Source organism: Meleagris gallopavo, chromosome 4 (assembly GCF_905368555.1).
Source record: "Meleagris gallopavo chromosome 4, MGAL_WU_HG_1.1, whole genome shotgun sequence".
Lineage (NCBI taxonomy): Eukaryota > Metazoa > Chordata > Aves > Galliformes > Phasianidae > Meleagris > Meleagris gallopavo.
This window is the reverse complement of record NC_139407.1, coordinates 53,179,356-53,203,599: the sequence shown is the minus strand read 5'-3', so window position 1 is coordinate 53,203,599 and position 24,244 is coordinate 53,179,356. Positions and strand designations below refer to the sequence as shown.

The window sequence follows — 24,244 nt, the reverse complement described above, 5'->3', positions numbered from 1 at the left end:
AAAAATTCTCAGGAATGCATCTACGCCCACCAGATGACTTCCTGGTAGACACTGAAGTCTCAAAGACAAATTTACACTTCCTAATGGGATATAAATGTGTTAATCAACTGCAAAGTTTTAGCATTTAAGTTCTTTAACAAAAAGAATGGGGCATCCTATATAACACCAGGGACAAAGTCTGCTGCAAATATTGATCTCTAATAAATACCCAGCCGTACATCAATGTGGAATTTAATAATCACAATGCCTATCTGACTGTGCTTTTTCATTAACAAACTGCATTGTTAAGACGTTTACATGTCAAATACATTTCAGACAATAGGGAAAACCAGGGCTTGAACTCTTTTCGGTAACTGCACGATGCAAGAATGTTCTCCTCAGCTGACTAGGGCTAAGTCCTTAACTAAATAACTGTTGTAGCTGTAATTCATCTTTAAGTCAGCATTGATCTCTTTTTAGTGCTTTGTGTCATTACAGACCCGAAAGAGGAAAGACTAATTTAAGCTAATGCAGTTCCCAAATACAGATGGCTACCTTTGTTCAAGGTTTTCAAAACGGGTTAAAATGTACAATGTTGTTTCCAGATACTGGAAGTAATATCACTCCTCAGTAAAGAGTCACACAGTTGTTTCCTTGTGTCTCAACATGTCAAAGATCGGGTATTTAGCTATTTAGCTCTACATTCTTTGGATTTATGGAACATTGAAAATTAAACTGTCAGATGAACGCTCTCTCCTGATCCTAGCTGAGTCTTGATCATGCCTGCTGTCTTCTGAAGCTGTGTCTACTAAAAGAGCAGACTTGATCGTGTGAATCTTACTGTTCTTGAAAACACATCTTCAGCTACTCTGATACCTTTGCAGGATGGGATGTCCATTTATGTTACTTGCCTTTAATTATTTAAATTTTGTTATGACTTAGGTACAGTGGTATTCTGTACTAAAGCCTGGGTCTTAAGATGATCAGGGTCAACACCTTGCCAGCAAATCTCCCATTTGTTTGGGAAAACCATAAGGGAACTTGCAGAGATGATGCCTCTTTTGCAGACACATTTCCCTCCTATGTGATCGCTTCCTGCAACATAGAACAGCACCTGGACAGAGTTCAGCTCACGTTGAATTTGCACATGCCAGGAATTTTTTCCTGTTCTCTGTTTGAGACGTTACCTGTGGTTGCACCTTCTGTAACCCATACTATCTCTGGTGAGTTTTAGGCTGGTGTAGAAACTGCGGAGTATTTTAGCACCTTTGTGATAGGAAATAATAACTCTTGACATTTACTTGAATGTTTTATTCTAGTAAACATTCTCTATCCAGGAGTGTTTTTTGGTATAAGGTCCATGGCCCCTAGCAAGGGGAAAAGGAATTAAATTGGTCTTCAGTAGCGTCATCTCTTGAATCTGTTCCTGAAGAATGAAAATTTAGTGCATTGAGCTATAGCTCTCACTGCTTGATGTCTTGTGAAGTGTTTAATCCTCTTCTCCTTTGATCCTGAATGAGGCAAAGTCTCCTGTCAACGAAGACCCTCCTTCATTCCTTGAGACTCCTTCTGGAGACTCTGAAAGCAGAAAACCAGCCCCAGACTGCCAGAGGCAGACCCTGCGTTGCCTGCCTCTCCATAAGTGACTAGGTTTTTCTGTCAAAATTTTTTTGGAAACATGATGAGTCTGTTCCCAGCCTAAAACATTAACGTGGTCAGTGCATAATATTGTACTTAGCAAATGAACAGCCTTGGACTAAAAATCCTGTCTTAAGACGTCATCACACGTGGCTGAGTCCCAGCCTGGCACTGTAAAGGTGAGCATCTCGCCACTTCTCACCGTCAGAGCTGGGTTTCACAAACAGTGACTCAGAGGAAAATAAACCTCAGCTTACAGAATTAGAAGGATTCCCAGTTAAAAGCTTCAGCTACTTCTGTGGTAGAGGTCATCAATCATAAACAACTATTTTTATAGGCAGCGTTAAAGGACAGTTTTGTTAAGAAAATGGAGCCTCTGAAAATGGACCTTGAGGCCATTTCCTATCACTTCTTTCCCACTTCAGGCTATTTTCAAGTCTCCTTGGGCTCCAACATCACCTGTAATCAGGATAAAGGCAGCGGTTAGCTTTACACCAGCAGGTGCTCTGCAATTCTGCAGATGGGGCTATAGAGACTTTGCAGCCACCACTTACACATACTAAACATTTCTGAGACCAGTGTAGGTGAGGAGCAGATTCTGGCCCCCAGCCCCAAAGGCTGAGTGTCTAATAGGTTGAAAGCTGCAAAAAGCAAGAGTTTTATTTTTCTCGCTGAGTTACTGAGTCACTGAGCTGCAAGGAGATAGCACTGCATATGTACAGACGAAGCAGATCTGCTGATTCAGTTGCTGCTTTACAGCTTACTTTCTCAATACAGATTGCCTGCTGAAAAAGTAAAAATTCAAAGAGAATAAAGCTATAGTACCTGAGATAGCCCCTCAAGTTCCCTGTTAAAATCATTAGTAAAATAGTGGTTTGTGCCTACTTGGTAATAGCTTACTGTATTTATTGGATAACATATCTCTTTATTGTAATCTTCCTTGATAGTGCTCTGAATGCAGTTATCAAGGGTGTCCTCACATCTTTAACTCATTTAGAATGAGAACCATAGCCAGAATGCTAATGAACTCTCCTTAATAGTAAACATGGAGCACTGATAAGAAGGAAATTTCATCCTCTGTTCTCAAAGAAGTTCTTACGTGTTTCCTACTTACACCACGTTTTATCTGATTCCCCTTCACTTCTGTTCTTAGGCAGATTAATAGGCACCCGAACAGACAAATAACAGTACTGCCACTTCTCTGCATCCTTTTGACAGACTTCTGAGATTGCAAAATATTGTTTGAAAATTACTATTGGAAAAAAGATTACTGAGTGATCAGGCAGACTGCAATTTCTCCGGCTGGAACAAACCGTCCCATAGCACTCACATGAACACATTAGTAACTCTTACTTAAGTGCTGATGGGACATTTTTTAGAATGTGATAAGTGTGAAATAGCCTGTAGTTTTATCACTCTCGGTTGCTGCCCACTTCTTTTGAGAAAGGGTTGATTGTGATTAGTGAGGTAGGCACTGCCTTCAGACTGTAAAAATGTTACTACGTAATGATGAAAGCAAACTTTGCTCAACACCTGTCTATATATATTGCAGGTTGCAGTGGCTGCCCAGTTGGTCCGTTCACTCTGTTGCCTGGGGAGAAAGAAGTGGTAAGTAAAACCAACTAAGAACAAGGAGTGCTGTGGTTTTTATTTCGTTTTCTTTCTTTCTTCTTCTTCTTCTTTTTTTTTTTTTTTTCCCTCAAAATTTTAAACTTAATTAACTTATAAATCAACAGCTCTGCTTTCACAGCTTAAGAAAAAGGCAGCAGAGAGCTAATGTAGGGAGCAGGAGGGGCGTGTGAAATGTCACCCGGTTGGTAGCATTTTCAGCTTGTGTGCTTCACTGCGTTTATATTTTAAGGAAGTGATAACAAACTGTAATTCTAAAACCAAACTCTGCTACTTTTTGTTTGGAAGTAACTAGTTGCTATTTTAATTAATATCATAGGAAAAGACCCGGTATATTTGCAGCTGTCACAAGCAAAACAAACGAAAACACAAGTAATAACTGCCTATAAGATAGCATGTTATTGTTTTCAGTATTATTTGGATTGAAAAGTGGTGAGATTTTAAGTCACGGTGGTACTGGATACTGGAAAATGCCCGGGATACGATTAATGAAACATTGGAATGAAATACTGTCGGTCCATGTGCTGGCGCAGATAGCCGCAGTCTGTGTGCAGCACTACGGCAGGGCCAGGCTATTCTCCACGGAAACATTTTCTTATGCTAATTCACTTTGATAGAAGTGTAGTAGAAGGAATACATTAGTCTAATGCAGTTAGCTCAACTAATGTGACAGTAGACAGAAATCAGCTGGTTTCTCAGTAACTTTTATTAGCAGCTCTTCCATTAGATCAGTAAGTCTTTTTAATGTCATTATTCTTTCCTCTCTCCAATCTTTGCTGTGTGTTTTTGTCTTTGGGATGGCGTAATTTGTTGGGTTTCCTTATTACTGGGAACTTTTTTTTTTTTTTTTTTTTTCTAGAAAAAGGAATTGTTTGATTTAAATAAATACCTCCTGGGCATTTCAAACACTGAAAGTCACTGAAGTTTCTCCATTCTGGCTCTTAAGTGGCATTGTTTGGTGCTTTGCTTGGTTGTGAATGCTAAAATTAATGTTTGGGATTGTTTTCTCTCTGCACTAGCTTAGACATGAGTTTTCTTCTTAGTTTTATCTATTTTTTAGCTTTGCCATGTGTTAAATGTGAGAAAAAAAGAGTCAGAGATACATAGGAATAAGCAGTGAGTACAATGCTGACTTTTTTTCCAGTTTTCACACGTCCTTTTTTTTTCTCATTTGCTGCTACATTAGTTAAAAACTCACACGGTGGCTGAGCCTGCTGTCTTATTCAGAAAAAAAAACCCAGGGAGGTGCCAGGGCAGAGATGAGGTTTGCTCTGAGGCTGGATACTATCTGGCAGTTATTTACCCGATTTTCTCTTCTGCTGCACTCGGGGCTTTGTGGCTGCAATGGGCTGTTGGGTAGAACTGTCAAATAATGTAAAGAAACTAAATTAATTTGTGCTGGCTAAGGTCTTTCCCTCCCCCCCTCAATATAATTTGCTTCTCTGTTTGAGATGATACATTTTGAGGAAAAGCTGCATTTCTTCCAACTGTACATAAGAAGGATTGCTGTTTAGCTGTGTATTTACTGCTATGAAATATGTGTTGCATATCTTTACTAACTCATAGAATTGGATCTCAGATTAGCTGGTAAATGCCTTTTCAGTGTAAAAAAACTGTAGCATGGTCTGGATGGGAACAAGTGGTATGTGCTTGTAGGAATGCTTGGAGAGTGGAGAAGTGTGGAGAGTCTCGCTGAAGCCAAAACTTGATTTGGAGCTGCTTAAGCAACCTGGGGATTTTTTATTTCCCCAGAAAAACTTTGATTTTGTTGGGTCTGTTCCTGTCAGGTGAGATGTGTTCCAGGCTCACAACTCTGTAGTTCTCACATGGGCACAACCTGCCCTTTCAGTGGATGGTCACGGGTGGAGAGGTACAAACAATACCATCCAGGCATGTGCAAATGGAACTTCATCTTCTCTGTGTTAAGTCCAACAAAATAAACAGATTTGTCGCTGTTGCTGCTTTAGGACAGAATAGCACTGACACGGAGCCGTACAGCAGCAGCAGCAGCAGTTACAGCTGTGCAGTGGCTGGGGATGGCAGTGCGGGTGCTGTGTGACGCCAAGCGTCGCTCTTGTCCTTCCCTGGACTTTAACTCTGACATGCAGCAGTAAGGGAGAGAGCATGGCTCTGACTTCATACCTCTCACATTTTCTTGCAGCGTTTGTTCCCTCCGTTTGTCCTGATCTCCCCCTGAGAAGCGGGAGGTTTCAGTTTCCCTTGCAGCCAGAAAGGACGTCACATGCAGTTAGCATTTTCCGAAGGAGTGGAAAGACTATACCTGCCGTGCCGTGGTGTGAGAGGCTTTGCCGCACGACTTGCTGGCACAGGCTGGGTTACAGCCTGCATGGCGTTAGCTTTCAGCCCTTTGCAATATGCATAGTGCGCTGTGACCTGCCACTTTCAGGGGGAATCAGGCTCCCATTTCAGCACAGCACTACCCAGCCTGTGCCTGTTGTCTAGCTGAGCTCCTCCTGGCAGCCTGTGTGGACACAGGCCTGTCCTCTGCACATTCTCTAACATGTTTCTTCACAGTTGTCATCAATGCTCAAAAGGAAACCACTATTAGTGTTTTCATAGTCACCATGTACAATGGTGCTGGGACTGACGTCAACTAATCTAAGGGGCAGGGAGCGATGTGGGCAGCCCCGTCACTCTCTGCTCCTCCACAACATCTGGATTGTCTTTTGCATGTTTTTCTCAAGATATTAACATTTGTATTGAGGTCAAGAAAGAGTTGTTTGAAGGGAAAATTGCATCCTTGTAGTGCAGCGATCAATTAACAGTAAGTTGCTGTGGCCAGGACTCTGACAACCACAGTATCAGGTGTAAGTTATCAGCTGTAAGTTATCAGCTGTAAGTTATCTTCTCCGCTGTTTCGTTTAACAAGAGCTGGGATCTGGAGAAAGCTGGCAGTCTAGTTGGCACTTCAGGGATCTGTGGGTATGCTTCTGTCCATCCTGATAGCAGTCACATAGAATTGGGGTTCAAGGAACACCACTGCAAGCCCAGCCACACAAGGCAAATACTGTTAGGGTGTCCAGTACTCAAGTCTACCTTAATAAATCTGAGGTTGACCAGGACTCATATGAATAATTTTATAAACATAATCATAAAAAAACTTTACCACAGAGGTGCTCAATTCTCATTCCACAGTATTTAATCATATAAAGCAAAAACAATAATAATACATGACGTACCTGTGGGATCCTGAGCACCTCAGGAACATGAGTGATGTTTATTAAGATGCCTTGCTGAATTCTTGAACTGAAGAGTTTATGTAGCAGAGCCACAGGTTGCTTTTCTGATGAAGTTTTCAAGCTCCAGTTTCTGTAACAAATGCATCAATTCAGTTTCCATACTCCAGTCATCCAGGCTGAATCTTTCATTTCCATACCAAAGTTATCAAAAGAGCTGTAAAAATACTGATGACCTCCTGGACTGGTGCTATCCAGTATATCCTGTACTTCTCCGTGGCAAGGAGTACATTGGCAATACAACTTTGTACCTGATTTTCCAATGCATTTTCATGATTGCATTTCACTTAATGAGCATTTGTGCTGAGCAGTTACACTTTTTCAGAGCTCTTTGAATGCTGAATGTGTGTAACTGAAACTTGTTTGACAAGACTGAGGTGTTCTGGCACAGGTGGGGCTTGGAGGTTGTTCTGGCATGGATGAAAATACCAGAATTTGCTCCAAGCAGATGAAAAACCTTGTTGAAACAAGCAAGAGCAATTTTCCTCCATCTGTTCTGAGATCTTGGTGTGTCTTAGGAACCGCTCTGGATCTCATGCCACTGATAACAAATGTACAAAAGTATATCTTTTGCTAATGAGATTGCAGAATAATTTTCCTGCTAATGTGGAAGGGTAGAAATTCTTAACCTGGGAAGTGGCAGAAAACAGTAACTTGCTTTGCTACAGTGTATATTGTTCGAGTTGTCTCTGCCTTTTCTTTCCCAGCTGTAGGAATAGGATGTGTGGCTGTTAACATGGGCAGTGACAAAACATCAGCTACCAAATGATTATGATTAAACAAATGATTAATTATACTCCCCGAGAATGGCTGCTAACCACAGCCGAGCCTTGTTTATGAGTGTATGATATGGATACCTGCCCTTGAAGATTGGGGGAAGGTGCTTTGTTTATGAGGAATGTTGCAGACAAATGCAACACCTTCATTTCAGCCATGTGGGCGCAAGACATGGCATCCAGCAGGTATGTGTGGTGGAGAGGGTGGAAGAAACAGGTCCCATGGTGAGACTTTTCTGTGCAGGGTTCACTTCTCCCATTCCTTCCACTGGGTTTTGGGTCATATTGGCTGGGCTAACCAATGGCATTATAGGCCTGGGAGCGTGAAAATATTATCATGTATCGCTAGGAGCCCAATGATCACCTTGCCCCCCATAATCTCCCCCTCTCTGGCTCCCTGTGTTGCTGAAGTAAATGGTTTGAATCTTCCAAGTTTTGGTGCAAGAAACATCTGCCTCCTCAGCTTTTGCCTGGCCTTGGACTGCCACATGTTCTTGTACCTCTGCTTTTACTTAGACCAGCAGGATTTGGCCATATGATTTCTTATTTTGATGATGTTTGATTATTGGACGGTATTACAATGAATGCTAAATGCTTGACCTAAAAAGGGGTCAGAAAGGAAGCGGTTCACAGAGAGAGCCCGTATGAGCTGACTGAAACTGAAGCTGCAAATACAGACCTGCAAATACAGACCTGAAAATGGCCACTGCTATTCGATGATGCTTTTGTCTGGTCCTTCAGCAGGGATTGCTCTGGAGCCTCTGGAGCTTGGGTCTTCCTTCAAGTTATCCAGGATCACGTTGCCATCCACCCTTCCATAGGAATGAACCAGTAAAGGCGTCAAGAAGACTTTTTTTAGCATATTTGACCACCCAAAGTAGGGGAAGAATGAATTACCAGTTTGGTAATATGTCAAAACCTGAAGATGGAAGAAAGTAAAGCTTTTTGCTGAAGGAAGATAAAATGAATTAGAGAAATGTGTAAGGTTCGGAAAGCAGAGAAAACTTGGCTTTCATGCCAGTTGAAAGTGAACAAAAATTCAGAAATATATATTATATATAAATATATATATATAAAATTTTGTAAATTGTGCAAATGAAATCAACAGTGTGATTTCAAAATTAATTAAGATATCCATTTCACAAATAAAGGAATAATTCAGAAAGATTAGTAAAAATCTGTATTCGAGGACAAGTTGCTTCCATTCCATCTCTTTTAATCGTGTTTTTCACATACCTTGTTGTATTTGTTGACTGCACACAAGTTTTAATCAGTTCTACTTTATTAGTCACAGATCATGGCTCCTTGGCCTGAGGTAGACAAGCCTGAAACCAATAACTATATTGGTGATTCCTCCAAACAAAACCAGAACATGCCCGGAAAAGAAGGAGAAAATCACAAAGGTATTGTGTGTTGACCTGCAGGTTTCAGAAATATGTATGTTTGAGGCTCCTTGGAGAAGAGAGAGAATAATTAAAACATTTTCATGTTCTGTTTCATCAGGGAACGTGGCTTCACTTGGAAACAAAGTGGAAATTCAACCTGCATTTTCCACAATAGCATTGATAGATGAGACAAGGCAGGAAGAAGACCCATGGGCTCTGCCAGAACTGCAGGACACTGGAGTCAAGTGGTCAGGTAGACATTGCTCAGTAAACAAGTTATGTGCACTTATTTTTTTCATAATTTCTGATGTCTGAATTTAGGATTTGAGCAGTTTTCAGATGTAGACTTTACACTTTGTCTCACGTTCCCCAGTGGTGAAGCTGGGATATGACATTCAGGCTGCTAAGAAGGAATTGGAAACCATACTGCTTACCCTCCTTAAAGCACAAGGGGGTATATGAAAACAGTCTAAAAGTAGTGTGATCTTATTTTCAGGCTCATATTGAACTTTCTTTATTCAATAAGATGAATGTGTAAAACTAAGGGCCAGTCTAAGACTTCATAAGGTAAATGAACTGCCTACTTCTGCAGTTAAAATTTGGATTAAGAAGAGCACTTGGATTTAATTACATGCAGGGGTGTCACAACACTGTACTTAGCTCCATAGCCTCTTCTTCTGCACTAAACTGTTGTGGAGAGAACACCAGATAAATAAACATGTTTTTTTATGCATAATGTATTTGTTTTGCAGAACTGGATAGAAAAGGAAAAATCATTCGTGTGCTCTATGGAATAGGAAAGTTTATTATGTTGCTTGGATTACTCTACTTGTTCGTGTGTTCTCTGGATGTACTGAGTTCTGCTTTTCAACTAGTAGGAGGTATGAAAATGCATTTAAAGTATCAAAAATAAGCTATGAATGGGGCAGTAAATCTCATCTGAATCACTAAATTGCAAGTATCACTCTTAAAGGTCATATGACACAGATTTATGTGTGGAGATGTAGGTTTAGAAGGAAGTACCTCTGAAGACTGACCTTCCTCTATGTGAAAGGACCTTTGTTTGTAAGTTTCCAAAGAGCTGTCAATGAAGAGATTTATCTCAGTTTCTTAGGAAGCTCTGTTACTTTAGTGACAGAAGCATTCAGCACTGAAATGTCCCCTAAATCATTCAAAGATGAAAACTGTTGAAATATAATTTTACATTTGCCTTTCTTTGAGGGTTGAATTTGGCTCATGGATTCAGAAGTGGTTATCAAATGAATATGTGAGCTTTTTTAGAATTTTTTTCTGATTTTTGGCAACCTAGAAAGCTACAGGAACAGTATTACTCAGAATTATTAAAACAACTTTCCTTGACATGGTAACCAAAAGTCATCAAGGCAGTAATAGCATTTAAATGCATATGTGCTTTTTTACTCTACAGTCTTTACTCTTTTGCTTGTCTTATATGGTTCTCTGCAGAATTCACTGGAACTTGTGTAGTCACTGAAATGAGAGAATATAAGGCATATAACTGATAAACTGAGACTTCAGAACCTGAATTTGGATCCTTGGGCTACATCATCTTGTACATTTTTCTGCTTACAAGCATTAATGCATATATATCATGTTAAATTGTTGAATGGTCTTCAATTAAATGCTCTGCTAATTCCTATTGACCTGACCTTGTACTCTCCTCACTGAGAATATGTTTTGGTAGGTAAAGCAGCAGGGGACATTTTTAAAGATGATTCAGTGCTCTCTAATCCTGTTGCGGGGCTGGTGATAGGAGTTTTGGTGACTGTGATGGTCCAGAGCTCCAGCACTTCTTCATCCATTATCGTCAGCATGGTGTCCTCTACATGTAAGTCTGCTTGCTGTGTCTTCCTGGAAATCACCCACAAATCTTGGTGCAGCATACGACTGTCCCCACCTGTGTTGAAGTTGTAAAAGCATTGAATTTAAGAGTAGGGACTTCAGGAAAAGACTTTCACTGCTGTTGCCTTTGATATTAAAAAAAAAAAAAAAAAAAAAAAGAAGAAGAGAGATAGATAAAGTTAATGCACTGCAGAAAACAGTGAAATAATGTTCATAACTACAGTGGAAAATCACTGGAAGCATTGGCATTAAATGTACTAACTTTGGAAGTATCCGCATACCTTTCTTGTGTTAACCAGTTACAGAATTTTGTTTCTGGCAACATTTAAGAATTCTTTAGAAAGCGGGTTATGCCTAGGGAAGAAGAGACAGTTGCTCTGTCCATCAGATGTTTGATGAAAAGAGATAACAAGAGACTACAGTGGGGATCACGAGACTGTTGGAATGCCATGTTCCCAAGGGTCGTGATTAAAGCAAACATATCTGAAAGGGAGTCCCTTATTCCAGTGACATTGAAGGAAGTCTGTTCCTGTGTAGGTTAATTTTTACTGGATCAAATAGCTCACAGATGATCTCATTTTTTTCATTCAATGCTTCATTTTCTACTTTCTAGTGCTGACTGTACAATCAGCTATTCCTATCATTATGGGGGCAAACATTGGTACCTCAGTTACAAACACAATTGTGGCGCTCATGCAAGCCGGGGACAGGAATGAATTTAGAAGGTATTGTACTTAAACATTAGATCTGAAAAGTTGCTTTTCTTCCTTCTTAGTAAGTTTTCTTCTGTATTGCCTGTCACTACTACAGCCATTCAATCCTTCTATTGTCCAGAAGTTGAATGTCTGGTTATGAAAGCTGCAAGCAAACTTCTAAAGCAACTTTTATGACCTCTAAATCTCCATGGAGATTTAAAAAAAAAAAAAAAAAAAAAAAAAAAATCCTGTTTTTCTTTGTCATAAGGAAGTAATGAAGTCAATTCTGTGATTTTCTTTCAGAGGATAGCAAATTGTAAGCTGTCATCATTCCTGCCATGGCCAAAGTAGAATACCTAGGTGTATGGTTTCATGTACTTGAAGAAAAGCGTATTGTTCCTTCAAATTTTTGTGGTTTTATAAAAGTCCATCATTTTTAATAGGATCTTACACAAGGATAAAGTTTTAGACAGCTTCCATGACATCACCCACCTTTGTTTACCTCTTAATTGTAGGAGTTAGTAGATTGATATTACTCTATTTTTATTGTTCTACTTAAGAGAGACATCAGTGTTCAAGGTTTCAGAAGTCTACAATAAACAAAAGATGGTAACCATAGAAAATATGATGTGTTCTGGCTGTCAAGTTATGACAAGTCTGCCACTTAGCATTATCATTGAGAGTTCATGGCAGTAAACTTGGGAGGAATATGGCTCTTTGGTACCTTATCATTTATGACATACTGAACATATGAAGTACCAAAGCATACTGCTACAAGACTTGCTGTCTTTGGTTGTGTTAGACTTAAACTCCAGTGACAAAGTAGCCTATTTGTTTTGGGCCAGGTAAAAAAAAGGTTAAATAAGTTGATTTTCATTGTAACCTTTAACAATCACTTCGGTCTCTAAATACTTTTGTTGTCCTACTTTGAGTGTTCCATCTAATTTCCTCTCAAGCAATTTGGAACATAAATTGCAGGATTATCATTTCAAGGAATATTTCCTCCACATTTTCTTCCTTTTCAATGCTTAGTTTAAGGAGTTATATTTTAAAACAAATATAGGCAAATTGCACAGTGCTATTAGAATTAAGTGCTATTAGAAAACAGCTATTAGGAATGTGGGAAAGAGTGCCCTTGAGGAAACAGTTGTGGCTCTTCAGGTTCTGGAGGAGAAGCTGCGAGGACAAACTTGCAATTTGCAAGAACATGTGAGAGGGCTGCAAAGAGCCACTTCTACATGAGTCAGGTAGAATAAGTCCTGGAGGCAAATCCTGTTTCAGGATCAAAAAAGTATCAAAAATAAGAGAGAGTAAAATGAGTGTAGGCTATACAGCCACTCTTCAACTGAGTACTGTTAGCAGCCTTGTGTTAAGGATCACTTGTCTTTCCTAGTTTTTTCTTGTTTCAGTGACCTTAGCTGACTCTTTTGCTTGGTTAACAGTATGGAGAAAATGTGGAGCTCTGTAATAAAGCTGCCATCTTCTGGGACCTTAGAAATGAAATAATGCCTCTCTTGAGATTGGCTTCATCTCCACTTTTATGATTTCATGTTTAAATGGAAGTTGTGTACATATTGTTTAATTAAAAGCAGTTGTATTTTTTAATTTCTTGTAGGGCCTTTGCTGGGGCAACAATTCATGATTTCTTTAACTGGCTTGCTGTGTTTGCATTGTTGCCCATTGAAGTCATTTCTGGCTATCTTTACCATCTCACCAACGTTATAGTTGAGTCCTTTCATCTTGAAAGTGGTGAAGATGCCCCTGAGCTACTAAAAGTCATCACAGACCCTTTTACAAAGCTCATCATTGAGGTAAGCTCTTTAGGTCTTAAATTAAGCTGCTACACAGAGAGCCCTAGCTCCATATTTCCCATTTCTATTTCTCCCACATTTCACCTTAGTGAGGTCAGACCTAGCTAGGAGGGCTGGGAAGGCAGGTGACACATGGGATGGATGGAGTGTCAGACTATTGCATAGGCACTAGCAGACAATGCTACTTGAGGCAACCTGCACATCCAGAAGATCCGCATAAGACTTGAATAAATAGCATAAATTACGGGAAACCTACACACCACTGGAGGAGCAGCTGGAGGCCAGATGAATTACGTGCAGCTCCTAAAATGGCAGTAAACATGTTTAGGCAGTTATGTCAGTGTAGCTGCTTGAATAAAATGGCTGAGGTATGTGTGTGGGTGATTTGGGAAGAATGAGACACAGCATGTGTGTGTGTAGAATTTAACCTTCTCTGGCAGTAAAGCCCCTCCTCCTTGTTGGGCAGCAGCTCCAGTGTTAGGATCAGCATGGATGCTTTATACAGTTCAGTTTCCAAAGAAAGTTATTATTTGAGTTGAGCTGAACAAAAGTGTGTGATGCAAGTTGAAATAATGCTGTTTGTTGTTCTTTTCTTAAAGCTTGATAAATCTGTAATAAATGCAATTGCTACTAATGATGAATCAGCAAAAAACAAAAGCCTGGTAAAGATTTGGTGCGTAACTGAAACCAATGTGGTGAGTATTATGTTAAATTAGTTGTCAGGCTCCTTAGGAAAGATATTACTGATCGTAGCTGGCTAATACTAATGTGAAATTATATTTTTAAATGAGTATTTGTTGCAGCAGAAGAATGAGCACAATATAATCTAGCTTTTGCATCACTTAAGCCAAACATGGCATTCCAGTGGTGAGCTGACTTGGATGCTTTAGGTACTGTACCATGCAGGGCCCTGCTTATCAGAATTTGTGGTTTGGAGCCAATCCTTTCACTTCTTTCACAATCAAATACCTTTAAACTTGGTACTTTTATCGACTCCCTGAAAGTGCAAAGAGCTCCAATGGAGGACCAAGAAACTTTCTTTTTGGCCACCATTCATCTATCCAATCTAAGCACCTAGTCTAATATATGCAAGACTAATCTGCTGGCCATTGGTTACTTCAGCTTTCTTGGAAAACTGCCCTAGACAAAGCCTCTCTGGAGCTAAAGTCGTTCGATCTTCACTTGCGTAACACTGCAGCATGAAGGAAGCTGTTGCCCAGAGTGACACCAACGAGTACTTTGGTTGGCTGTGGAGCTGTGTTTGATTTGTGTTGTTCAGCCAGAACAAAACTAGAGCATTATCTTGGACCTTTACTTGTTAGTGTGTATATAAAACTAATTCCTGAAGTTATAATGCAGAAGATACTTGAGGACACACAGCAGAGATTAAAATTCAGAGCTTGCATTTTCAGAGGAGCCCAGCTCCTATTAAATGACTATCTGGGTGACCAGTGAAATGCTAGCTATGGGAGATAGCAGTAGGAGCAGAGCCATGCTAATGTGAAACTCTGCTCGGGTTACCCTGCTGAAGCACTGGGTCTTTCATCCCAGGTAAGGCAGAGGCTGGGGCAGGCCTGCTGCTTCCAGCCCCCAGCACCTTGCTGCACTTGCAAGCTCAGCAGGGCCTGAGCCCTGGCCTCCTGCAGTCCTCCCACTCTTAGAAGGCAAGTGATGGCACAGGGAGCATAGGCTGAAGGTTGCATTTCAACATGGATAATTTTTCTGTAGGCAACTGTGTTTTGGCTGTGTACCTACAGCCCCAGTGTACAGTCAAATTACAAAGTCACATGAAACCCCTACAAAGTTTGAACTGAGCTCGGTTGGGAAAGAGGAAGATATTTAACTGATTTGCATTCCTAGAAAGTTAAACTAATTTCTGGCAACAGTATTCGAATGGATTTACATCAAGGAGGGATGTATGCAGAATGTATTTAAAGCAAAAGATAAAGACAGACATTTCAGTCTGATGAAGCTGCTTTGATACCCCACATTCTCTGAAAGAATTTTAGAGAACTATGATGTTTTCAGTAGGCTGGAGACTAGGTGCTCCATGACGTTGTGGGGCCACCCCTGACTTTGTCCATCCTGGGCTGTTCTGTATCAGCTGGAGGGGGAATGTGAATGCTGCAACAAAATAGGATCTGATGTGATCTCTTTCCCTATTTCTGAAACAGAATATCACTCCAACATATCTTATAGATAAGTCCTGTTTGGCAGCGTGTAGTTCATAGTCCATTCTGTTGTTAGCTATATTGATATGGGGAAGTACAGTTCAGTCATGGAACTGTTTCTTAATCTACATAAGGACTTGTGGACTCAGTGTCATCTGGGCTATCAGCTGGAGCTCCTGTAAGCAAGGTTGTATTTCATAAAGAGAAATTCAGGTTAAAGTCAATAGTACTAGTACTAGTCATGATGAAAATGATTAGCTCTTAGAGAATCTTTGAGCTTTAGAAAATAAAGTAGTAGCTGCACATCTACATCTCTGTTTCCACAGATGTGAAAACAGAGGTTCACAAAGGTGTTGTGACCAACCTATGCTCGTTCAGCAGCAGATACTGCACTAGTATTGTGATGGTCTGAGTCACAGTCCTGTGCAATGCTCATCACACCATTTCAGAATCACAGAATCACCAAATGGCTGAGGTGGGCAGAGACCATCTCTTCCAACCTCTTTCCATCAGGGATACTCCGAGCTGGGTGCCCAGAACCACATCCAGGCGGCTTTTGAGGATCTCCAAGGAGGAGACTCCACAGCCTCTGGACATTTAATGCAGTTAAGCTGACAGTAAAGAGGTAGAAATTGCTTTGATCCAAGGAAACTGTGGCATTGACTGGAGAGGAATGCCTTTGTACTGCATCTGCAGCCTGATGTGAATTTCTTTCCATGAACCCTGAGATCAGTTATTAAGCTTCTTAGCTTCTGACAACATGGTGCTATGGCTGAAACACTGTAGAAGGTTTGGGAAATATTTTCACCTTTAAAAGTTGTGCTGAACAACTTGAGTGAAAGCACAGCTGTTTATTTGGAGAATACAAGAAAATTTGCCATGTCATTAATGGGATACAATTGAATTACACTCCAGCTTACAAATCTGCCTTTAGTTGGTGGATTCTTGGTTGCAATAACAAACCTAGAATTTTATGAACTCTTAATGAATGTTGTAGTTGCCTGAAACAACTGCTTTTTCTGGCAATCTTCAGACACTGCAGAATGTCACAATTCCACCTTCAGAGAACTGCACGTCTTCTGAACTTTGCTGGTCAGAAGGAAATGTGACGTGGACCTTGAAAAACATATCTGAAACAGAATATATCACTAAATGTAAGTAGAAGAACCATTTTGCCTTTGATATAATACCTTTACAGAGATATATATTGTTCTAATGGTGTTAACAGACCACTTTAGAGGTGTATCGAGGCACTCACCTGTATGTGTACACAGGATACTTCTATTGCTGCAGTCAAAACAGCTTGTGCTCTGTTATACAGCTGGAGTTACCAGCATCATCACTGTATCTGGCAATACATGGATCTCTTTCCATGCCCCCTAGTACCAGTAAATGAGGTCTTCAGTATCACGTCACCCAGGCTATTCAGGTGACTTTGTGTTACAGCTGCAGTCACTTTGCTGTAGCACTTGTTTGGATATCTCCATCTAGGTGTGCTGTTCAGGAATTTCAACAGCTGTTCTCAGGCACATAGTCATCTCTTGCTGACCCACCACCCAGCTAGGAGCACATCACGATTTCCTCATTTTGTTGTACTCTCCCTCCATGCACAAAGCTGCACGTGGTCAGACAGACTTTGCCTGCTCTGCAGATGTGCCTGCTATATAGTTTATGAAAGTGTCATGTCAGAGCCCCTCTCAGACACAAATTTTGTGCAGCTAAGGAAATAGCATTTTCAATTTTTGCCATGTGTGCTCTGGTCCCATTTTCTTAGGCTGTGCATGAAAACCAGAAACAAAAATGAAACTAGGCCAATTTGTTCTTTTCTTTTTTCCAGGCCGGCATCTCTTTACAGAAACAGACCTGCCTGATCTTGCCATCGGTCTCATCCTTCTGGCTTTGTCCCTGCTGGTTCTTTGCTCCTGTTTGGTGATGATTGTTAAGCTGTTAAACTCTGTGCTTAAAGGACAAGTAGCAAGTGTTATCAAGAAGACAATCAACACTGGTAATTACCTGCTTCCCCTGAAGCTTGTTCTTAGTAACAGCAAGGACACTGGGTACATTTACTGACATCCCCTCTTCTGTTATTGCAGAACAGTTTCAAGAAAATAATATTAAACCAGAAATGTTGCTTCTAAATATTTCTTCAGCTCGGCATGTTATTTTCTTCCTCAAAAATTTTTATTAGTGAATGGTTTGCTTGTGAACTGCAGATTAAAAGCAACAGAGACTAAAGTCCAGGCTCTGTTTCTGATGTGTAATCATTAGCTGTTAGAAATGTAATCTTCACATCCCCAAAAGATAGTGCTGAAGTGCTGATCATGATTGCCTACTTGCACACAAGGTCTGCATGTTCCTTTTAAAGTAAGTTTGTAGAGATTGTATGTAGAGATTATTTGATCTAATTTCCTTTACTTGTCATGTTCCATTCTTTAACCTCCTCAGTAAGATGAGCAATCCTGCATATTGGTACTTTCTGTCTTTCCCTGTGTTATCCAGGTGATTTTCGCTTTTGCTTTCATTGTGTGCAAACTAGGGTGTTTTGTTTTGTTTTGTTTTGTTTTCCACTTGGCTGCCTTTTCTTCATTTTCCACTGAATGAGAGTTCAGGACCTCCACCAGTGAAAAGCAGGCCTGGCGTACACCTGATTGTGTGAGAGGGGTCACAGCCATGGGGAAGAAAACAAAGTCCCCATTCTGTGTTCTCCTGGGCAAAGATCACTGCCCAAATCAAAATAAATGAGAAGAAAGTGGCCAATTACTGTTCATTTGTGATTTGCTCAGAATCTCTCTGTCATCTCAGCTGATGAAGTTCTGACCTCTTGGCTGAGTCATAAGTCTGCAGACTACAAGGGACTATTGTACTTAGTTTCTCTAATCAGTGTGGTCATTGCAAGAGTAACAAATGAATTATTAGATGTTCAACTTGCAACTAGTTAGGAGCCTTATGATTTTTGCATGGTGGTCTTCAGAGCCTTTTGAAGATCTCATCTACATAGCAAATGCCTGGTTGTCAAAATCAGGAAACTCTAGACAGTTAGAAGGTGTTGAGTTGAGCTCAGTGGAAACATGTCTGGGACCTAATTGTATTACAGCATATATACTGCCCTGGGTCAGGACAAAGGTCTACCTAGGCTAACATCCATCTCACAGTATGTCCAGTGGTGGAAAGCTGGAGAGAATACAAATAACAGGGCAAATTAAAGTGGTAGAACTGACTCTGACCTCCAATCTTGTTTTAGACAACATGTAAACAATATCTATACATTCAGAATGCTTAGTAGGGTTTTCTCTGTTATATGATTTTGTGTGGAATGTTTTATTATTCTAAAGGCATTATCTTCCCTCTATTTTTCTAGATTTCCCATTTCCTTTTACTTGGCTGGCTGGATACCTGGCTATGCTTGCAGGGGCTGGTATGACCTTCGTTGTCCAAAGTAGTTCTGTCTTCACATCTGCTATTACACCTCTTGTTGGTAAGTCGTCAGTATTTTATTCTTCATCCCCACATTTTATTTTCTACATCATTCTGAAACTGCTTAATGCCATTTCTTTTCTTCTAGGCATTGGTGTTATAAGCATTGAGCGTTCTTATCCCCTCACCCTAGGAGCCAACATTGGCACAACCACAACAGCTATCCTTGCAGCTTTAGCAAGCCCAGGGAGTACATTAAAATATTCATTACAGGTCAGTATAAACCAACGCTTCCTTGAATTTATTTAGAAGCTGCAACTTTTCTGAGTAAAAACCTGACAAAATACATCCTGGATATTGAGCTTGATTCTATATGTGGTACTAATTTCAACTACAACAGCAAAAAGCTTCTATTAAGCATTCCTAGAATATCAATATGTAGTAAAATCTTTCCTAAGTTTAGCTTGATCTGATTGAATTCATTCGGAAATCCAGCAGGATTGGCCACTTGACTGCAGAGCATTGAATCTTAACATCTTAGAATTCAATGCCCAAATCTGACAACTCTCTTTTAGGTAACCCCCTTTGAAGGTTACTAATATCTGTAAGTTCCTTGCTCGGGATCCTGATAGTTGCTTGCTTTACTAGCTTTATTTATGGTGGACTCAATTTATTTCAGTACAGTGTTGCATTTTAAAACTTCTCTATCTGCAGGGAGATATCTTGTCTCCGTTGGGCTTCTCTTGTTTCCAGATGCTGTGGCCTATTTATCATCTTTGATCTTTAGTATGTGTGAGGTATTACCAAGTCCTTTTTTCATGCTAGGGAAGGTCTAGCAGTCTAGCAGTGAAGTAGAAGCAAAGACAAGAAAAGATCAAAGTGAGGAGCAAGAGAAGGGAAACTATGAAGTCAGTACCACTGGAAGTTATTACTGTGTGGGTAGGACTATTTAATGTCATTTGAGGTAATTAACTTTTCAAATGTTTTTTGCTTTTAGATTGCCTTGTGCCACTTTTTCTTCAATGTCTCTGGGATTATCCTGTTTTACCCGCTGCCTTTTACCCGGCTGCCAATCCGCATGAGCAAGAGCTTGGGAAACATAACAGCCAAGTACAGATGGTTTGCTATATTTTATCTTCTCATCTGCTTCTTCCTTTTCCCTTTGTTTGTATTTGGTCTGTCACTGGCGGGCTGGCCAGTCCTTTTGGGTGTTTGCCTTCCCCTGTTGGCTCTGTTTATTGCTGTGATTGTAATTAATATTATGCAGACAAGGCGGCCACATTCACTGCCTGAGAAGCTTCAAAACTGGGATTTTCTACCCATCTGGATGCACTCCCTAGAGCCCTGGGACAATATGATTATGTCTTCACTCTCCTTTTGTGGGAAGCATTGCTGCGGATTCTGCAAGTGCTGCAAAGTCAATGCAGAACAGGAGGGTGCCAAAGATAATCAGCTAAAAACTATGGAGGTTTATGAAAACACCATTACAATGGCTGATGAAGAAAGAGGTGTAAGAAGGGCTCCAGCTGCAGCTTGTGTTGAAAAAACAGGCACAAACAACACAGCCTTATAGTAGCGGATCAACCCATAATAGCAGAGGTAAAGCATAGGACAGTCAGGTTCTTGAAAACTACCTTGAACAATGCACTGAGAACAGAGTGAATATTTTGTTAGGTTCCTGCAGCCAGTGATATATCACTCATCAAGGAATGGAGTCAAGCAAGCTTGACAGAGTCCCTAGAAAATCTACGATCAGTTGAAAAGCTAAAGACAGATTTGCTTACAGAGCATCTACTGTGTGGTACATTCATCCATGCTATCAATAGCAACCAAAAGAAATCTTGATGTAGTCCTGTGAAGAGAGGGATGAAAGGAGTGTGATTAATTAAAAACCAGTCAACCCAACAATGCACTTGTAGGACAACCTTTCTGGCCTATTGGCTTATTCAGTAGAAGTTTATGATACCCTAAAGGTTCTGTAAATGAAAAAAGAAAAAAAAGTAAAAAAGAAAACCAAAAAGAATCCAAATGTTTCCATTGGCTTATGTTAATTGGTCAAAATAGAAAACAATATTCCAAATATGGACAAAATCTGTTGTCTGTGTGGAGGAAAATGAAATTCTGGGACATGCCTCAAGAGCTCTGGGAGTCCTAGCCTGGCATAAGGGTACGCATGAGCCCATTTAGAGCTCTCTGCCTCCTTTAACGCAAGGACAGGAGCTGCTGTCTTTTGTTGTCTCAAGCTAAAGGCCAAAAATTAATTGCTGATCACTTTGCCTACTGAAGTTAAACACTGGGTTTAGAGACACTGGATGGCTATGAAAGAGTTTTGTGGACTCAGGGTGTGGTTGCATGGCTGTCTGTCTCTCTAGATAGTCCTCCCCTATCCTGTCCACTGAGTAATCCCATAAGCACTTGTCCTGGCACAATTAGAGGAAAGGTGCAGGAGGGAGGACAAGTGACTGGCATAGGCGTGTAAAGAGCTGCCCAACTCCAGGCTGACACCACGAGATCTGTCTGCAATTGAGACTGAGCCACAACATGGCATTTAAATGTAGGAGTGGAGACTGGCTTTAGAGCTACAAATGAGGGAACCTGGAGAATAGACTATAGTTAGTGTGGGACATGCAGCAGCATTAACGGGTGAGAAATGAGTGTTCACTCTGCACGGTCACTGCGTGCTCTGAACCACCCACCTTGGAAATAATGTGAATTTTATTGGCAATTGTATGTAGCAATCCAAATTCCAAATAAAATCCCTAGGTAGTGTAGTCAATAGCACATGTAGTCAATCCAGAGGTAGTATAGCACTTGGTGTGAAGCTGCTTGTGCTCAGGTCTTACATTACTGATGGTCTTGTAAATGCTTACAAGACAGCACTGAATCATGGACTGACAAAAGGTATCATTTCAATGTCGGAAAAAGAGCATTTCAAAGACATGCTGAGTACTTCTGCTGGCCTTTAATAACTTAGATATGAGTGACCATGGGATAGTACCTGAGGTCCAACCACTAATGGAAAAAAGATCATGTGGCAGAGTGTAGGCCAATCAGTATCATGTAGAGCCAATTTGCATGGTCGATTTGTAGATTAAATCTGTAACGGAAATACTGAGAGGACCCTTAGTTTAGCATAGCCACTCAGTGCTGCTATAACACATTTACTTCTGAATAGTTGGTAATTTTCTGCAGAACTAGGATCAGTAGGCTGCATTCACACACATTTTAGAAGGGAAAATTTTTTCATTTGCTTTTTTAAGCTCGCACTGAAAATAGCAAACTAAGCTGTCTAAAACATGTTTGCAAATTGTATTCCAACTGTTGAGATTCCAACTGTTTCTACAATAATGAGCCAGTAACAAAATTCTTAGCATCAGAGTAAATTTTCAAGATAATTTAATTCTGGTATAGTTCTGCTCTTTGTGGGTTTAGTAACAGAGAACGGAGTTCTACCAAACTGTTCTGTTTCAAATTTACTTTTTCTCCATATAGTTCAAACAGAATTTTGTCAGCATTTCATTTTCAAAATGGAATTGTTCTTCATTTTATTTTCACAGTTCTGGATTCTTTCACATTCTGCGTTTTGACAAGAAAAAAAAAAAAAAAGTGAAAAATCCAGAATTCTTTCAAAAGTATCTTGAATTTCCATTGACCATTCATTGAAACAGGAAACATTTCCATCTACTCTTACTGATCTCTTAACACGCACCTTATTTTGCATCTTGAAGTAAAGTTGCTGAGAGCGGTGATAATAACTCTCAGCAAAACATCAGAGGAAAAGCAATTCTTACAGAAGAATCAGGGTAAAAATTATAGTCAGACATATCAGTACTTCATGTTCCTCATTAACTTTCCCCTATGATGTATTGAGTTTGTACCCTCCTCTCTCCTTGCTGGTGACCTTCAGGCCATATTGTGCTGTTGTTTTAGGCAGATTCCAAAACAGACTTCTGTTTAACACTTGACAGCACAACATGTCCTGGAAAACATCCCTCCTACTCTTAAAAAAAAACTATTTACACTTTATTTATAATTATTTGAGTGTACAGAACTTTTCATAAGTTATGCAGAAAAAGGCTTGTGATTGTGTTATATATACATATTTGAAAACCACACGATGTTTAAAATGTAAAAAGGAACTACTGTATATTTGTAATATAACTTTTAAAATTGTTTGTAACTGTGCATACTGTGTATTACGGAGGCTGTTGGCTCCACCAATAGGTTACAAAAAGATTGTTAGTAATGCAGAGACAGATTTCTTAAAATAAAGATGAAAAACACCTATGTATTTTCATAATATGGCTTCATGCACAAGGATGCAGAACTCCACTTTTCTAACAAAGATTTGAATTTTCTGCAATGAGGAATTTTGGAAATAGAAGATTTCTAAAATGCTTTTTTAAACTCTTACATGTTTTATCTTTTAGTGTTTTGGGGACAGCATATGGCTTTATACTTTGTCATGAACACTCATCTTGTCTGTCCTCACGCATTGAATGTAAAAATAAAGAGAAATTTTAAAAAATGAAGATTTTCATATCTGTTTGTAGACATATCATGGAAGATGCAGGAAAATGAGGATGCAGACATAGACTAGTCTGAGATGATATAGTGTAAAAGAGCTGGGGTTAGCTTCAGCCACTGCAGAAACCCTTCGGAGAGTTCTGTGGCCATCAGAGATTTTCATATGAAGCAAAAAATGAAGAATTGCTCAGCTCAGTTGCACAGGTTGAGATACTTTCCAGCCAGCGCCCTGCAGATCATCCTCAGTGAAGGTAAATGTGGGAGACCAACACCAAGGTTGCATAACTGCTGCATGCACCTGATGCAGTGGTGGCACTGGGCTCAAGTTCTCACTTCTACACGAAAGATGGCAAACACAGCATTTCTGAAATACCTTCCATGACCTGAGTGACATCTGGCTTATGGCAAAAAAATAGACATCTTACTTTTTTTTTCATCACATGTGGTCTGTGGAGCTTAAAATGGAAGAGATGGAGAAGAATAAGAAGCTGTCCTTAAATACCTTAAAGATTATTTTAACAGGTTGTATTTCCTAAGTCTAAGCTCAGCACTAGCTGAGGAACCAGCCCCCAAAGCAACTGCCATGTTAACACCATGTTTTAGTGAAATGAAGATAACAAAAGTATTTCATATAACACAAATAACTATGCAACGCAGTGTGAACTGTCTTCTAATGTGCAAGCAGCAAGCACTGTAGGCCTGTGATTTAAGACTTACAGCTTCTTACACTCATGCAGAAATACTTCAGCTGTGTGTGCCATCACTCTCCGTGACTCACTGTCCATCATGAATCAAAGCACATCCAGGAAACAGGCAGAGGTTGTGCCGTCTATCTCACTATTTCCAAACCCTCTGCAGAGCTACCTAGGGCAAAGTTCAGCAACGCCTATCAGTATTTAACAACAGATACATGCTGAAGCCTTTAAAATGTTCAAAATAATGCTTCAGCTAATTGCTGGGTTGATCCAGTTTCTGCATCTGGAATCTATCCTCTTCCTCTCTGTTTATGACTTAACCATTACGATGGTCACAGCTCCTTCTGGTGTTCCCAGTCTTGTTAGCTCTCTGCTGAAGCTTCACACTCACTTCCCCCTGTTCCAAA

The 24,244-nt window shown here is 40.1% G+C and overlaps 1 protein-coding gene and 1 long non-coding RNA gene across 4 annotated transcripts; one reads left to right on the top strand and one right to left on the bottom strand.

The window, feature by feature from the left end:
- Positions 1–1,275: 1,275 nt before the first annotated feature.
- On the bottom strand, positions 1,276–6,964 carry LOC146544516 (uncharacterized). Its single transcript, XR_014883198.1, has 2 exons — positions 6,447–6,964; positions 1,276–2,076 (listed from the first exon to the last, which is right to left on the bottom strand). It is a non-coding gene; the product is annotated as an uncharacterized LOC146544516 (long non-coding RNA).
- Positions 3,066–22,902, top strand: SLC34A2 (solute carrier family 34 member 2). Of its 3 annotated transcripts, XM_085223358.1 has the most exons (14): positions 3,066–3,084; positions 3,170–3,225; positions 8,568–8,682; positions 8,783–8,917; positions 9,417–9,545; positions 10,367–10,510; positions 11,138–11,249; positions 12,835–13,030; positions 13,630–13,725; positions 16,235–16,355; positions 17,039–17,206; positions 18,560–18,676; positions 18,764–18,888; positions 19,613–22,902. In XM_085223358.1, the coding sequence occupies exons 3-14, from the start codon at positions 8,577–8,579 to the stop codon at positions 20,186–20,188; spliced, it is 2,025 nt and encodes a 674-aa protein (XP_085079484.1). In that variant the 5' UTR covers positions 3,066–3,084; positions 3,170–3,225; positions 8,568–8,576; the 3' UTR covers positions 20,189–22,902. The 3 variants fall into 3 exon arrangements, with proteins under 3 accessions (XP_085079484.1, XP_031409025.2, XP_085079485.1); XM_031553165.2 differs by lacking the exon at positions 3,066–3,084 and having other exon boundaries at positions 3,112–3,225; XM_085223359.1 differs by lacking the exons at positions 3,066–3,084; positions 3,170–3,225 and adding an exon at positions 3,840–3,977.
- Positions 22,903–24,244: the final 1,342 nt, after the last annotated feature.